General features: G+C 39.6%; 1 protein-coding gene across 6 annotated transcripts in view; it reads right to left on the bottom strand.

Moving 5' to 3' along the window:
* Positions 1 to 1,883: 1,883 nt before the first annotated feature.
* METTL15 (methyltransferase 15, mitochondrial 12S rRNA N4-cytidine) overlaps positions 1,884 to 17,186 on the bottom strand; it is a 456,062-nt gene continuing 440,759 nt past the window's right edge. For all 6 annotated transcript variants that reach the window (XM_077460855.1, XM_077460858.1, XM_077460854.1 and 3 more), the window contains exon 6: positions 1,884 to 2,443. In XM_077460855.1, coding sequence (XP_077316981.1) covers positions 2,007 to 2,443 — 437 coding nt within the window. In that variant the 3' untranslated portion in view covers positions 1,884 to 2,006. The remainder of the gene's footprint in view (positions 2,444 to 17,186) is intronic.

The following is a 17,186-nucleotide window of genomic DNA, read 5'->3' as shown; positions in this document are numbered from 1 at the left end:
GACCCTCTGTCCAGTTGCCAGGGCTTCAGCTGGGTTGGTGTCATTATTCTGTGGCATCGCCTGGTGCTGGAACGCCCTTCCTCTGGTACTGTCTCCCAGGTGCATGAATCCTTGTTGGGGACGGGGAATGGCTGCTTCCCCTCCCTGAATCCAACTGGGGAAGAAGAAACCTCACCTCCTCACCTCGGGCCTCCAAAACTGCCACAGGTGTGGAGCAGGGGTCTGCAGTACTCTGTCCTGCTGCCAGCACTTCTGTAGGGGTTTGCTAGGTGGTTCCTCCTCTACAGAAACATCTAGTAAATCCCCAGTCTCTGGAATTGCTAAAAGTCTAGGGCATGGGCTGGTGGCCCTTGGGCCCAGTGCCAACACTTTAGCAGGTGACATCATCGATAACATCCTCTGATGAAAAGTCAGTTCAATCCATTGCTGACACTTCACCTGAGATTTCAGGACTGTCAGCTGGTACTTCTGGATAGTCCCAGGCAAAGGGAGCCCAGCCCTGGTGCTGAGCAGAGCCTATCAGTCGTCTGTCACAATATCTATGTCTAGGTTATTTATATTGATCCTTGGAAACAGATATATCAAAAAAACAAAAAAAAGAAATTATCGCGCTAGAAACAAATATAGGACAAGTTTTAAACAAAGCTGCAACTAAACACCATCAAATATCCTTATGGCAAACGTGAAATAATATAAAAATAAAGTTGCGCTGCAAAATGTGAAATAAAAGTGATGATCACAGTGAAAAAATGAAAAAAGTCCTTTCTGGTTCAAATGTAATAAAACACAAAATAATACTAATGTTCTTGATAAGAATACTATGAATGAGAGAAATATTCAGATTAACCCCAGCAATGGTATTCAGCAGAAAACAAATCCTTCCGATGATAGTATCTAAGGGTCCTTACCAGATCAGTTGGACTCCCGTATGAGCGGAGTCAACTAGGCAGGCAGACACAGCCCTCTGTGGGGACAACTGGAACTTCTGCGAACACAAGCTCTGCCGACGAAATCCGGAAGTAAACGGAGGGACATGAACAGCGGTGGACAGACAGATATATCCCCCCTGTGGCACCCTTTCCTTACATATGAGACAATGCTGAATGGAATGCCTGGCTGGCTCAGTGCTAAGATAATTTGTTAGTGTGATCATTATATTATTATGGTTAGTTTTATGTCAATTTGTGTTTCATACATATTGCTAACACTGTGGATACGATCTTATAGATTTACTTCTTCCTATCTGCTGAAGAAGCAGGTTTATTATAGGAAACATTCTGAGAATTGGTCTCATCCCTCTGCGAGTATTGGAAAGATAAACTGAAAATTCTAAATTAATGAATAAATATAATAAGTATGAGTTGAGCAGCTGGTTTTAATACATGAGGACAGTGTGTGTATAGATAAAGACAAAAGAGAACCTTTCTATTGGCACCTAAGTTTGTTAAATATGGTTTAATAATGTCTTAATGTGAACAAAAATATAAGGTCCTACATTTTAAGCAGTCTTCCTGAAAGTGTCTTTGGATATACTGTAAGTAAAGTCCCCTGCCGCTAATGTTTTGTTTATAGCATTTTAATATGGCGTTATTCTCCCTGTCCTTAACAGCTATAACAGTCTCTTATGGGAAGCTAGTCACAAGATTTTGAAGCGAGGCTGTGGGAGACACTGACATTGAATGAGAAGATCTAGCCCACATTAAGTGTTCATGTTCAGTCCAAGGGTGTTCAGTAGGGTTGAGATCAGGTCTCTGTGCAGACCATTCAAGTTTCTTTGCACCAAACTCATGGACCTAGCTTTGTACAGAAAAGGGCCTTACCCAAACCATCACCACTAGATGCAATCTACAGTCTGTAAAACTACTATAAAACACCCAATGCAATTTCCATTAAAGAACAATTTTAATACAATCATATTTAATACATACAGTATATACTGTACAGTGCAGTATTTTGTATCAAATCTAACCAATAAATGACTTTTTTCTAGCTAATGAATATTTAAGCTAATATAGCTTAATGGCAGCTCTCAGTTTGGCAGACCTTCCCCGTGGATTTTCAATAACATCTTGATCATTTGGTAAGATAACTTTACGTTGTAAAACATTCCATGTAGAGTTAGGCCTTGGATTTGGAAATTCTTCATCTTCATCTATCTCTGTGATTTTCCTCTGCCCTTGTCTAATCCATTGTCTAGCACTCATATTAGGTTTTTCATCCATGCGTATTCCATGCAGGAATCTCTTGACTATTCGGTCTTCTAAGGAATGAAAGGAAATAACAACAAGTCTTCCACCAGATTTCAGAAACTTCTGAGCTGTCTGGAGCCCACTGTAAAGTTCATTAAGTTCATTGTTAACAAAGATACGAAGGGCTTGAAATGTCTTTGTTGCCGTATGTGCCGGGCGCTGAAGTAGATCATTGCGACTATACAAACTCACTCCTAAAAAATAGTAAAAAAGTATTGAACTACATTATAGTACAGTAATTATGATAATCATGCACATCAACAATACAATCAAGAATATCATGTGTTCCAGATGACCCCATTGCACTGCAAGGACTAAAGAGATGTTTTTTTTTTTTCTGCCATTTTAAAATTACAGTTTCATATACAGGGAATTAGAGAATGTATCTACTGGTATTATAAAATAGCTACTATATGCAGAGAAGGAACCCTTTTAATTATTCAATATTAGAAGTAGCACTGACGCTCATACAAAATTTTGGGCAAAAAATAATACTGTCTATATTTAACATTTTATTACTAATACCAATCAGGCTACATGCCCATAGACAATCAGAGAATTCTGCAAGCCCTCCTCAGCATCCCTTGAATGAGCCTAATTGGTAGATGGTCAGCCATCAGATTATGTGAATGGCCTTCCTGGACAGGACTTACGTAATATAGGAGACGTGGAATAATAATGCACATATACAGTATGTGTAGATTATCAAGCAAGAGAGGTTATTTTAAATATATTTCTATTACAATTCTTAGATAACATGTAGGACACCTATATAAATTATGGCTGACAAATATATGATCAGCTGCTGAAGACAGAACTGCCTTGGCACATGTGTGTGGTTCTTGAACAAGCGCTTATACTGACTGACAAAAAGATGGCTAAGGGTGCAATGAACTTGGATCAGTCAAAATATCCCCCACAGCATTACACTACCACCACCAGCCTGAACCCCTGATACAAGGCAGGATGGATCCATGCTTTAATGTTGTTTATGCCAGATTTTGACCCTACAATCTGAACGTCGCAGATGAAATCGAGACTCATCAGACCAGGGAACATTTTTCCAAAGTCCCATGGGCACAATCTTTTTCCTTTGTAATTTACAACACTCACCTCTGTCCATGACCTTTTTATCACTAACTCCTTTAATCTACTTGCTGTTACTGAAACCTGGCTTCAAGAATCTGTCTCTGATTCTCCTGCTTCCCTCTCCAATGGTAGTCTTCTCTGGACTCATTCTCCCAGACCTAGTGAATGGAAGGGAGGTGGATTTGGAATCATTATATCCCCACAAAGCACCTTTCAGGTACCTCACTCATTTCCGTTTTTGCCCCTCTCCTCATTTGTCTATTTTATCCAGTTTCTTTGAAAATTGCTGTGGTTTACAAGCCTCCTGGACCAGTATCAACCTTCCTTGATGACTTCTCTGACTGGCTACCCTACATGTTCTCTTCTGAAATTCCTACAATCATTCTCAGACTTCAACATCCCTGTAATACTAACACTCCTGCTGCTTCCAAATTTCTCAGTTTAACCTCTTCTTTTGACTTGAAACAATGGATACATGTTTCTATTCCCTTGACCTTGTATTCTGCTACCTACGCATTCCATGCAACCCCCATGCTCCCTTTTACTTCCAAACTGCTTGAACCTCTGGCCTACAAACGACTGAGCTACCACCTCTTTAAAATTACCTTCTTAATCCCCTTCAGCCTGGATTTTGTCCTCAACACTCCACAGAAACTGCCCTCCTAAAATCCAAAAACAATTTACTAAGGATTAAAACCAATGGTCACTCCTACTCTTGGACATCTCTGCTGCCTTTGATACAGTTGACCACCTCCTCCAGCTGATAGCCTCCCATGACTTTCAATACCATTTCTATGCTGATGACACTCAAATCTGTCTTTCTACCGCTCAGCTCACTCCATCAGTCTACTCAAGCATCAATAATTTACTGACAAACATATCAGTCTGGACATCACACCCCTTCCTCAAACTCAATCTTTTCGAAACCAAGCTCAAAATATTTCCTTCCCCATGTGCCCCTTCTCTGACTTCTCTGTTAAGATCGATGGCACAACTACCAGACCGTCCCCATATGCCAGTGTGCTAGGTGTAATCCTGGACTCTCCTTTAAGCCGCATATCCAATCGCTGTCCAAATCTTTCTGCCGAAACCTATGCAACATCCGAAAAATATTCAAAAAGCTTCTAATTCACTCCTTGGTTATCTCTCACCTCAATTACTGCAACTCCCTCCTCATAGGCTTACCTTTACATAGGCTTTCCCCTCTTCAGTCCATCATGAATGTTTTTGCCAGACTCGTTGACCTTACCAACCATTACCTTCAATCCCTTTATTGGCTTCCACTCACCCAATGAATGAAATTCAAAATATTAACTTATCCACAACTCTGCCCCCAGACTAACCAAGTCTCAAAATGCCAACAAATTGTTATTTTCATTTCTCCCAAGACCTCCTGCTCTCTGTTTGGGGGTTCTAAGTAATTTTCTAGCAAAAAAAATGTTTTTAACTTGCAAACAACAAATCTCAGAAAGAGACTCGGTCCTTAAGTGGGTAAAAAAAAATCTAAAAACATTTAAGGTGTATATAACCATATCCAAGTGCAAGTGAATGCCACTCTTATCCAATACATATAAGCAATCCAAGAAATAGATAGTTGTTACATTCAATGCTGATGACAACAGTCATATCACCCATGATATAAGATAAGGTTGGCTCCTTAACAGATAGTGTGGACCATATTAAATGGTCAACAGTGCATTTAAGATAACCAAGATGTTTTTCTGTCACTCCTCATTCCCTTGCTGTGAACTCTCCCAGCAATGTAGTGCAAAGAAAACAACATCTCATATTGCAATATGTTTTAAAAAATCAATCTTTAACCACTTAACAATACAGGGCATTTTGAACCCCTTCCTGCCTAGGCAAATTTTCAGTTTTCAGCACTATAACATTTTGAATGACAATTGCGCGGTCATGCAACACTGCACCCAAATGAAAATTGTATATTTTTTTCCCCCACAAATAGAGCTTTAATTTGGTGGTATTTGATCACTTCTGCGGTTTTTGTTTTTTTGCGCTATAAACAAAAGAAGAGCGACAAGTTTGAAAAAAAAAATGTTTTACTTTTTGCTAGAATAAATATCCCAAATTAGTTTTTTAATTTTTTCCCCTCAGTTTAGGCCGATATGTATTCTTTTACATATCTTTGGTAAAAAAAAAAAATAATCACAATAAGCGTATATTGATTGGTTTGCGCAAAAGTTATAGCGCCTACAAAATAGGTATAGATTTATGGCATTTTATTTATTTTTATTTTTTTATTAGTAATGGCGAAAATCTGCGATTTTTATCATGACTATGACATTGCGGCAGACATATCGGACACTTGTGACACTATTTTAGGACCACTGACAGTTAAATAGCGATCAGTGCTATAAATATGCACTGATTACTGTATAAATGTCACTGGGAGGGAAGGGCTTAACACTAGGGGGTGATCAAGGGGTTAAATGTATTACCTAGGGAGTGATTCTAACTGTAGGGGGAGGGGAATGACTAGGGGAGGAGACTGATCGGTGTTCATACTTAGTATGAATACATGATCTGTCTCCTCTCCCCTCTCCTCACGGTCCTGCTCTGTAACGAGCGATCGCGAGTGCCTGGCAGACATCGTGGCTGTCGGGCACGCGTATTGACTCCTCTGTGATTCGGTAAACATGTGTATACCGCCGAGGAAGCCGAGGACGTAATATGATGTCTGCCCAGGATGAGAGATCCCATCTGCAGACGTCATATGACTATGAGTGGGTAGGGAAGTGGTTAATAATAGAAGTGCACTTACACATTTTCCACAGTAAAATCAAACTAAAAGATGTTTTCCGAGCAGGCAATCGCCAAACACGAGTGTTCCGGCAGTCAGATAGCGTAAAGGCATCAGGTGTAGGCCCCACCCAATGCGCGTATTGTCAAAGAATGACGTCTTCAGAGGACTTGACCAAGCGGCTAATTGGCCCCACTTGGCCAGTTCCCCTGAAGACGTCATTCTTTGACGTAACATGAGTCACGCAGGATGTTGCACATGAATTACCTATTTTTTTGATTTTTTAATTCATGAATTGGGACTTATTTGTTTATAGAATTTGAACATTGGTTTTCAACATACCAATTTTATTTTGTTGGTGTTTTTTTTAATGAAATGTAAATTTGCATTCATTTCACATTTTTGCACTTTATGACTTGAGGTTTTTATGATTATGAGTTTTATGCACATTAAGTAAGGTATATCTTCTATCATGTTGTGTTAATTTAGTGCCACACTATTTGATTTATTTATGCACTACTTTGGTATCTCAGATTTTGGTGTAGGCTGATTTTATTTGTTAAAATCTTCCCAAGCGCAGAATTCTTTTTGTTTTTATAAGGTATGGAACCATACCATAAGTTAGATTGATCTGTTCCTTTAATTTATAAGGATCTGTCTTATTTTAAAGAGTGAATGACAGGTGACCAGAGATCATAATAAAAAAAAATACAACCCATTTCAATTGTTGGTTTGCTACATCTTTTAACTTTTACACATCATCAAATAATGGCATTTAAGCATAAAACAATGCAGTTTGATGGCAAGAGTGTTATTTTTTTGCTATTCTGTTGAACATGCCTTAAAATTATTTTCTAAATAATTTATACATCACTTTTTGAAGCCATTGCACACATTGGATGTATTTGTTTATTCATACATTGCCACCACATTATATTACTGCAGAAGAAAATTATTGCATGCATAAATTGATGTAAAGGATTCAAAGACTCACTTGGGAGGATATCAGCTGAAGACTTAACGGAACAAAAAAAAAACCTTTACAATGTACCTTTAACGATCCCCCTTGCCTACTAATCAACATATTATTTCTTGAGGACTTAGCAGCTGAAAATATATGTGAACTTATAAAGTAGTTAAAGAAACAAAAATTATTGGATAGTATTTAAATTCACATGTAAAACCTTGTGTTTTGGGAAGGCTGCACTCAAAAAAATTAAAACCAAAGCTACACTAGAATGTAAACTGAAATAAAATATTTGTCTTGTTCATGTATAGAGCAATGATTTTACTATAAAACCAACTCCTCCACACCACCATCTACTCACATTCACCCTGCTCTCTCAACAATTTCTCCACAGTGGCTGTATTGCAAAGATCAGTGGGGGCTATTTTTAAAGCTTACTTACTGTTTGTTAAGAATATATAAAAGGGGAGGGGGGGGCATGGCTACCGTGCTAATAGATGGACGCCTGATCGTTTAGCTCCTCTGCCATCCCGGGGATAACTGCTTCTAGAGGCGACCTAGTACGGCTGACAATGCCGCAGGCTGCCCACACGGAGTGTCCTTGCACCCACGGACATGGCGAGGAGGAAGGACGCCTCCAACAACAAGAAGCTGTCACATTTCTTTCTTCCCTTGCTGTGGCTGAATCCACAAGATGGCGCCGGCTCCTCAGCTTCCAACAGAGGCTCAGCGCGGGCTGCACACAGCCCTCCACAGCCTGGAGCTTCAAAAGCTTCCCAGACACGGTCACTTGCAGTCTCAACAACCATGTCACAAAGCCCTGCAAAAAGCAAACCAAGGCTGTCGGCAGGTGCATCTCCAATTGAGGTAAGCCTTAGCTGCACTACCTCTAACACCACTTGGGACTTAGCTGACACATTCAGCTGTTTTCCTGCCACAAACCAGCCTGTGTAAGAAGCAACCCTGAAAGACCTGTTCGTGTCCCTAAGAGCTTCCTTACATGCCGATCTCATGGAATGTGTAACCTACTTCAAATCAGAGGTGCAGGAGCTGGGGGGAAGGGTGGATCATATTGAGCATAAAATTGGGGGAGTCTGCAACATTCCTCAATACCCTCATTGACGCCCATAATGATCATGATGAGGGGATGGTATAGCTCAAAGCCAAAATCGCAGACCTTGAAGACCGCTCCAGGCGGAATAACGTAAACCTCAGGGGTATCCCTGAATCTGTTTTAAATGCCCAACTGAATAAATACGCCTGCAATTTAATTTGAGTAGTTCTACCCTCTGTTCCAACCTCTGAAAAAATAATTGACAGGATACACTGCCTGCCCAAACCCTTGTAACTCCCTGATAATATTCCTAGAGATGTCATTATCAGGGTACACTTTTACCATGTAAAGGACCAACTTATGAGCAACTTCCGCAAAATAACACCATTGCTCGAGCAATTCTCCTGCCTTTAACTATATGCGGACCTCTCTCAGTATACATTAAAAAGAAGGAAATCTCTCTTGACGATTACGAAAGCACTACATAATCATAACATAATTTATCGCTGGGAACACCCTATGCAGTTCACTATAATTTACAATGATGTTACCTCAGTGATTACAACTCTCAATCAGAACATTTTCGAGATCAGGAACCCCCAACACCGTTCACACCCCAATGGGATAAACACCCAGAATGAATGGCAAGTTGTATCCCATAAGCGCAGGCCAAAGGACCATGAGTCATGATTGCCTCTATTCATTACTGTTACTATGAGTAACCTACTTGTTTCCCTGGATGGGCGAGCCTACTTACTACGATACTTCCGCCTTGAATAATGTGCAGTGTTGCTGCAATTAGATTCCAGCTCTTTTTACTAACTGTTCTCTGTTCTTCCCTGCCCCTTTTGTTTTTTGTTCAACCTCTGCCCACCTCTTCTCAGTCTTCAGTCTGACAGCAGATACTACCTTCTTCTGGAACTCCACCTGTGGATTCATCACGCAATTCCCATGAATATCCATGCCTGTGACTACAACATACTCGACCCTTCACTGTCTCTCCATCAACCAAAGGTAAACACACAATCATCACACCTTACAAATAACATGGCCCAATGGTCCTTTAAAATAGCTCAATCTAAGAGGTCTCAACCACCCTGCCAAGAGAGCATCCCTTTGGAAGGAGTCTCTTAAATTAGGATGTGACCTGATTTGTGTACAAGAAACACACTTCCAAGCCTCAACGTGACCCTCTCTCAGTCATAGACAATTCCCTTCACATCTTCACTGCCTCTGCATCACAGAAGAGGAAAGGAGTCTTTACAGTGGTCAGTAACACAGTGGCCTTCTCCTTACACAAATCCATCTATGACCCAGAGGGTAGAGATCTGATACTCCTATGCAATATCAACAGACCATTTACTGTAGTAAATGTCTATGCCCCTAACTCCCACCAGATCTGCTTCGCTCACAAACTATTTCGCGAAATCTTGAAAGTAAGGAGCAGATCTCTAGTAATAAGGCGAGACTTTAACTTCACTGCAGACCCTCACCTTGATCTCTCCTCCAAACCTTCCTTAAGCCCTATAGCCGGTCCTTCATAAAGAAAATGTATATGACACTTGGAGATGCCAACGCGCAGAAGAGCGTGATTACACCTTTCATTCCATACCCCATAACTCGTACTCTAGAATCGATATGATATTAGTTGACAGAGTATTGTTACAGGCCATCTCCTCTTCCACTATTCATGATATTTCATGGTCTGACCATGTCCCTGTATTAATTTCAGTGGTGGAGGAGCATACCCCTATCCATGCCTACATATGGAACGTTAACTCCCAGGTATTCAACTCACCTTAAAACATTCACATTATTGAGAAACATCTCCAAGAATACTTCCAAATGAACTCCCATTCAGTTTCGGATACATTTACTATGTGGTGTGCCCATAAGTCTTTTATTAGAGGTATTTTCATACAAATGTGCTCTCGTTTAAAAGGCAGAGGTCAATGCAGCTTGACAAACTACTGAGAGATATTCGGACCCTTGAAGCCATAAACAAAAAGAACCCTACCCAATCCATAAGCGCAACTTTATCCAAATTACTTACAGACCTGAGGCTCACCTTAATAGATCAGCATGCAAAATATCTCAGAACCCTTAAACTGATGCACTACTCCTCAGGCAAGAAGGCTGGGCAAACTCTTAGCGAACCGATTTAAAGCAAAAAAAAAAAAACCCAAAACAGAGTTTCTAATGGACCCTAAGTCCAAAAACAAAATCAAAAACCCACAAATAATAGCTTATGCCTTTGCCTCTTATTACAGCGCCTCTACAATTTGACAGCGGATCCTGACACTCCTCAATCGCAAGGCCCCAACATTGAAACATTTTTAGCCTCCCTTCACCTACCTACTCTCACAAATGCACAAACTACAGGCACTTAGTATTTAGTGCACCTATCACGCCACAGGAGATTGATGGCCTTGCCAAGTTCCTCCCCACAGGAAATTCCCCAGGTCCTGATGGACTATCAAATGACTATTATATACAGTTCGCAGAAACCCTTGATCCCTCTCTAAGTGTGAGCTCTCTTGGTCGAGTCACCTAGCCTCATTGAAGATGATGCTGCTACCCCAAATATTATACCTTTTTAGAACTCTCCTCATGCCAGTAAAAAAAGTACACATGATAACGCTTAATAAAATATTCAAGCATTATATATGGAAAAGACTCAAGATACACTATAAATGGCCTCCCCTCTAGTATATCATCACAGCGCTCAAATACCCCCCTCCCTCACTAGCTGCCACTTAAATAATTCAATATATCTCTCAGAAGGTGGCGAAATAAAGAAAAATGATCAAAATGCTACAAAAATCACCTTGTGGCGCTATAAACGCAACACTGCTAGATATCAGTGTACTAAAATGTCCAACTGGACTCCGTGAGTATTATAAACACAAGTGCATAAATATAATACACATTAAAGTAAATAATGATAAAATAACATTCAAAAATCGCATGTGAGTGATAGCAATCAAAAAATCGCATAAACATAAAATAAAAATATATATAAAATAAGTGAAAAAAGTATATATCAATAGAGCAAATAAATAAGACAAAATATTATCTGCTATAAATAGTGCTCTAATAACAATGTGCAGTCCCAAAGAAATGTGGTCTCACAAATCCAATAATTTCTCAGACACACTTAATGTCTAGTAATGAAATGATGATCGCAGTAGTTCAAAAACTCCTTCTCCAGTGAAAGTTCTATAACAAAGTGTCCATACAACGCAAAGCCTCCACCGCACCCTAGGTGTTCGTGCCCCCCTCGTTTAGAACACTCACCAACAGTATTGCCCAGCACTCTCGTGTTGGGCAAAAAACGCTTATAGTAAATACAGATGGTAACTGTTCCTCCAGCCAATTCTTGTGCCAGACTCCGCAGCAGAGGTTAGTGGGTTAATATCTCAGAGTTACCTCAAGGAGACAAAAGAGACTTCCCATAGTGCAAGATTGCAAAGCTATTTTTAATCTCACTAAAAAAATCGATAAAAATCACACTCACATGAATCAAATTAAAAGCAGGCACTTCAAATAGACATTCCACTAATCAATCAGGAGATCCTTTACTCTTAGGCATTGGTGAGCACATCGGAAGCAAGTCCAGTTGATATCAAAAAGCACCGTCTCTATATAAGGCAGCTGTGTGGTACCTGACAGCAGACAACCCAGTTTGAAAGCAGCGCCAAATCATGATATCCAGTCCTTCAATGTGTGTGTGCTCCTTCCTACGCCTTCTCTCTAACCTTTTACTGTGTATGCTGGTCGCCGTATAGCCACGCCCCCGACATGTTTCGTCCAATGGACTTCCTCATGAGGAAGTCCATTGGACGAAACATGTAATCTAATCTAATCGAATTGATCCCCATGAAGAAGTCACATGACGTAACGCGTAGGGATTGGCCAGAGGACGAACCGGAAGTAGAGTAAGGCGGGAGGAAGTTGTCATTATACCCTCTTCCTGATTGTGCTTGTTTTTGCAATTAAAATGTGAGAGTCTTTACTGCTTTATAATAAATCTACCTGCCGTTTTTTAAACTACTACACTATGGAAGTCTCCTGTTTCTCTCTCTCCCCCTCCTCTCTCTTATTTTGAGCCATACACTGTGAAATAGAAGTGAAGATCCATTTCACCTGTTCTGGAAGCTGGGACTGGCCCTCTAGTGGCGGAATTGTATCATTGCATCCCTCCTTTGGATTACCTGATGGCTATTATTTATTATTTATGAATGAAATAAGAGAATCCTGGAGTTTGTTTGATTTGCTTATTCACTTCGTTTAAAGGTGAGAGTTCTGGGAGCCTTGAGTAGCGGACATTTTATTATTGTTCTATCATTAAACCTTTTTTCCATTTTTTTATATATTTTTTTTATATATTTTTATGCGTGCTGTTTTTTGGACTATATTTTTTTTCACGGCATTGTATGTATGCACATATTTATATTATTTTGAATTTGTGTATTGTATTTGAGTGGCACGATTTGCGCAGGACCCACCCCTTTATATTCGAACCTAACACTATTGTTCCAGGAGCGAACCCTTAAAACTTTTGCACAACTCCAAGATGAATTTCACATCCTGCCCACTGAGCGATTCAAATATTTACAAATATCCCATTTTCTAAACTCCCTCACATCTCCTGAAATATTACTACACAAGCAAGGATGGCAAATTCTCCAAAAAGCACCACCCTAAGTTAAAGGTACCTCCCTATCTTACAATCTTCTACAAAATAAGCTTGTATTCCATAAATCCACTCCATACCTAAAATGGTAAACAGACCTCGGACAAACCTTTTCTAACCACCAATGGCGGTCAGCCTTCAAAGCTGTATACCAAGCCTCTAAGTTTACTAATCACTGGGAGCTGTGCCAAAAGATAGCTTTGAGATGGCACATCACCCACTACATATTCTCTAAATACACCCCTACACAATCCCCACTATGCTGGAGAGGATGCAGTATGATGGGCCAGATTAAGAATATCTTCTGGTCGTGCAGGCACTTAACTAGCTTTCGGAACAAAGTATTCTGCACAATCTCTGAGATTACTGGGATCATTACCTCACCCTCTCAAGCTTTGGATATTCTCAACCTAGGCACAGAACTCTTCCAACCTGAGAGCAAATGAATAGTTACCCACATTATACTAGCTGCTAAGATACTAATTACCAGAAGATGCAGGTCCAACCTAGCACACAACATGTCTAAAGTGACTGAAATAGTGAAACAAAACTATGCATTTGAAGACCTACTGGCGCACAGACATGGGAACAAGCGTCACTTTGACCATCATTGGAGTCTGTGGAATCAATGGCTTCAAGACATTAAAGTATGATATGCTAACTAATGTATAATACAATTTTCACTTTACTGAAATTTGTTTTATTGTTGCATTTATTGTTCTTTTTATTGTTTACTTTTCTAATAACTCATTCGATCAAAATTTCAATGAGAACACTATTATTATGTTTTGTTCCTCAAATTTCTATCACTAATCTCTAAAAATACAGACAATGCATGAGATTTGGTCCATTTGTCTACCTAACTGTTGTTTGTATGATGATTTTATATATCTTTCCAATAAAAACGAATGAAACAAAGAATATATAAACTAAGAAAATACCCTGATGTGGAGGAGTACATGACCCACTACTCTTCCTTTCATGTTACAGTCCTAAAGTTTGGGAATGGGAAATGGCCCACCCCCTACTACTAGGTGATAATCCTCAGTCCTGCATAAGGTCCACCTAAAGCATATAGCACATACTGCATTGGGGTTTGCTTTAGTCAATAACTACTTCAATACAGGACACATTTATCCCCTTCCTGCCCAGGTCAATTTTCAGCTTTCAGTGCTGTTGCAATTTCAATGCCAATTATGCGGTCATGCAACACTGTAACTAAAGTAATTTTTTATAATTTTCTTCACACAAACAGAGCTTTCTTTTGTTGGTATTTAATCACCTCTGGGTTTGTTATTTTTTGCTAAAAAAATGGAAAAAAAAAGACCAAAAAAAAATGTTTTTCTTAGTTTCTGGCAACAAATTTGTATCAGCACTGATATACAGCACTGATAGATGGCACTGATAGGCAGCACTTATGGACAAAGATAGTTGCCACTGAAATGTAGCACCGATTGGCATAACTGATGGGCACAGACTGGTGTCACTTATGTTCACAGATTGGTGTCATTTATGAGCACAGAGTGGCATCACTGATGGGCATTGTTGGGGCAGCACTGTAGTCAGGGCACTGATAAACAGTGCCCTGATTACCTTTACATATTTTTTCTGTGAGGAAATGCCACGTATCAGCTCTCCACACCTCAAACTCTGTCAGTGTGAGAGAGGAATAGGTGATTAACTGCACTTCCTTGTTGACATGTTGATCTGCTGTGAGTGGACACAGCCAATCACATGGGGAAAGAGCCCTGGGGGAGCTAGATCGCGGCTAAACTGGGCACCGTCATATGACTTTGTCCCAGAACAAGAGCCACACCACTCCGTCATCATTTGAAAGCGGGTGGGAAGTAGCTAATAACTGCTGAATGGGGGAGTTGACAAAAGGTTAATATTTACTGCTTGGGAAGGGACAAGGAAAATTAACCTGTTGCTTTACTTTACCTCACAGGTTTGCTTTAAAGCTTTATTAACAGTCTTGCTGTGATGAATAAATAAAGAATAACAGGGCTGAAATACCATTTCTTTTAACTCTGGCCACCTGACCAAAAGCCTAGATACTTGGCTGCATGATCGCAGTTCAAAGAGTGGATTGGCTGATCTGAAATAAAATTTTTGTTCTTCATCACATTTACTTAATCTATAATATCATGCCTCTAGCACTGGAGGAATCCTGGAGCGGCATTTTCTCCATGAATTATAAATATGGTAGCCTCTTTATTAAATATCTTTCATCCATATTGGTATAACATAAAACAGCTTAAAAGTTAAAATGTGGCTAGGTTACAAACATTTAATTATTAACATAATGCTGTGCATTGCAGCTCTAGATCTGAGGGGAAGCTCTGCTGATGTCTATCATCCAATCACGTGCAATCTAAAATGCATATTTTAAAAATGTCCCTTGCACCTGATTGGGTACTCTTTACAAGGTGAAGCTTAACTGCATTTACAGTTAAGAAATCAGAGTGCAACAACACTTGCAAAGTGCACAGTCTATTTGCCCTTGGTTAATCCACCCAGAGTGTCTCAAAAGTAAAGATGGGCAGAGGTTCACCAATCTCTGAAAAGCTATATCTAAAAATTGTCGGACAAGTATATTATCATCTGTAGCAGTGTTTATGAATGTCGGTCCTCAAGGCGCCCCCAACAGGTGATGTTTTCCGGCTGTCCATTATTTTACACAGGTGATTTGATCAGTTTTACTGCCTTAGTAACTACCACAGCCCTTTATCTGAGGGAAATCCTGAAAACATGACTTGTCAGGGTGCCTTGAGGACTGGAGTTGAGAAACACTGATCTACAGTACATAATATCATGAAAAGATTCTGAAAATCTGGAGAAATCACCAGGGCACAAGGGACAAAGCCAAAACACAATATTGGATGCTAATGATCTTCAGGGCCTTAGATGGCACTGCATTAAAAACAGGCATGGTTCTGTGATGGACATTACTGCATGGCTCAGGAAATATTCCAAAAATTACTGTCTTTCAACAGTTAGCCGTGTCATCCAAAAAGGAAAGGTAAAGCTCTATTATGCAAAGAAGAAGCCATATCTGAACTTAACCCAGGAATGCCACCATCTTCTCTGGGCTAAAGCTCATTTAAAATGGTCTGTTGCACAGTGGAAAACCGTTCTGTGGTCAGACAAATTTAAATTTGACATTCTTTTTGACAACCATGGGCACCACATCCTCAGGAGAGGAACCTTCTGGCTTGTTATCAGCATTAAGTTCAAAAGCCTGCATCTCTGATGGTATGGGAGTGCACTAGTGTGTATGGAAAGGGCAGCTTGCACATTTGGAAAAGCATAATCAATGCTGAAAGGCATATCCAGGTTTTAGAGGAGTATATGCTCCCATTCAGATTATGTCTTTTTCAGGGAAGGTATTGAACATTTCAGAGGGACAATCTTAAACCATATATTCCATCTATGACAACAGCATGGCTTCATGTTAGAAGCATTTGGGTGCTTTTTTTGGAAAACATTTGACGCATCATGAAAAGAAAAATACAAAAAAGAAGACCCAGGACTTTTAGCAGTTAGAACGCTATATGAAGCAAAAATGGGACAACATTCCTCTCCCAAAACTCCAGCAACTGGTCTTCTCAGTTCCCAAACATTTACAGAGTGTAGTTAAACATGGCCCTGTCCCAACTTTTTTGAGAGGTGTTGCTGCCATCAATTTCAAAATGACATTTATTTTTTTCTTAAAATGGTACATCATCTTAGTTTGAACATTTGATATGTTTTCTATTTTCTACTGTGAACATTATATGGGTTTATTAGATTTGAAAAATCATTGCATTCTGTTTTTATGCAGATTTTACACTGTGTCCCAAGTTTTAGAATATGATCATAATGCCGATTGAGAAGCAGTAGGAAATGAAAATTCCATCATTATGTGAATCTTCAAGCTCAACTCTGAACAAAGTTTATTTTTTATTATTATTTTTTGTTTATATATTGGAAGAGTTAGAGCCCCTGTCAAGTTTTTTTTGTGATGCCTGGGATGTTATCTATGCGGCCCCTTTAAAGTAGATCTTACAGAAAAATGCAGGATTTGCTTACAACCTCCTGGACTCACAAATCACCTACCATTATTATATTAAATCAAAATAAAAAGTTTGGGTCAATACTTACCCAACCTTCATCTTCTATCCATGGTGCCTAGGTGAGGATGACCTTACATTCCTTCTATCTAGATCCTGGGTAATACAGAGCCGCTAAAATTGTGTGAGAAGACACTCTTAGTAATAGACTGGTGTATCTTCTCACTATATTTTTCTGGAGAGCCAGTGAGATCACCAGCCATGTGGAAGACAGGGGAAAGGGAGGTATACTTGTAACTTTTTTTTTTTTTACAGGTA

This window comes from Lithobates pipiens, unplaced genomic scaffold (assembly GCF_037356315.1).
Source record: "Lithobates pipiens isolate NorthernLeopardFrog02 unplaced genomic scaffold, aLitPip1_a1.2 Scaffold_10, whole genome shotgun sequence".
Classification (NCBI taxonomy): Eukaryota; Metazoa; Chordata; class Amphibia; order Anura; family Ranidae; genus Lithobates; species Lithobates pipiens.
Note: the sequence above shows the minus strand (reverse complement) of the source record. Positions and strands in the feature narration are given on the sequence as shown.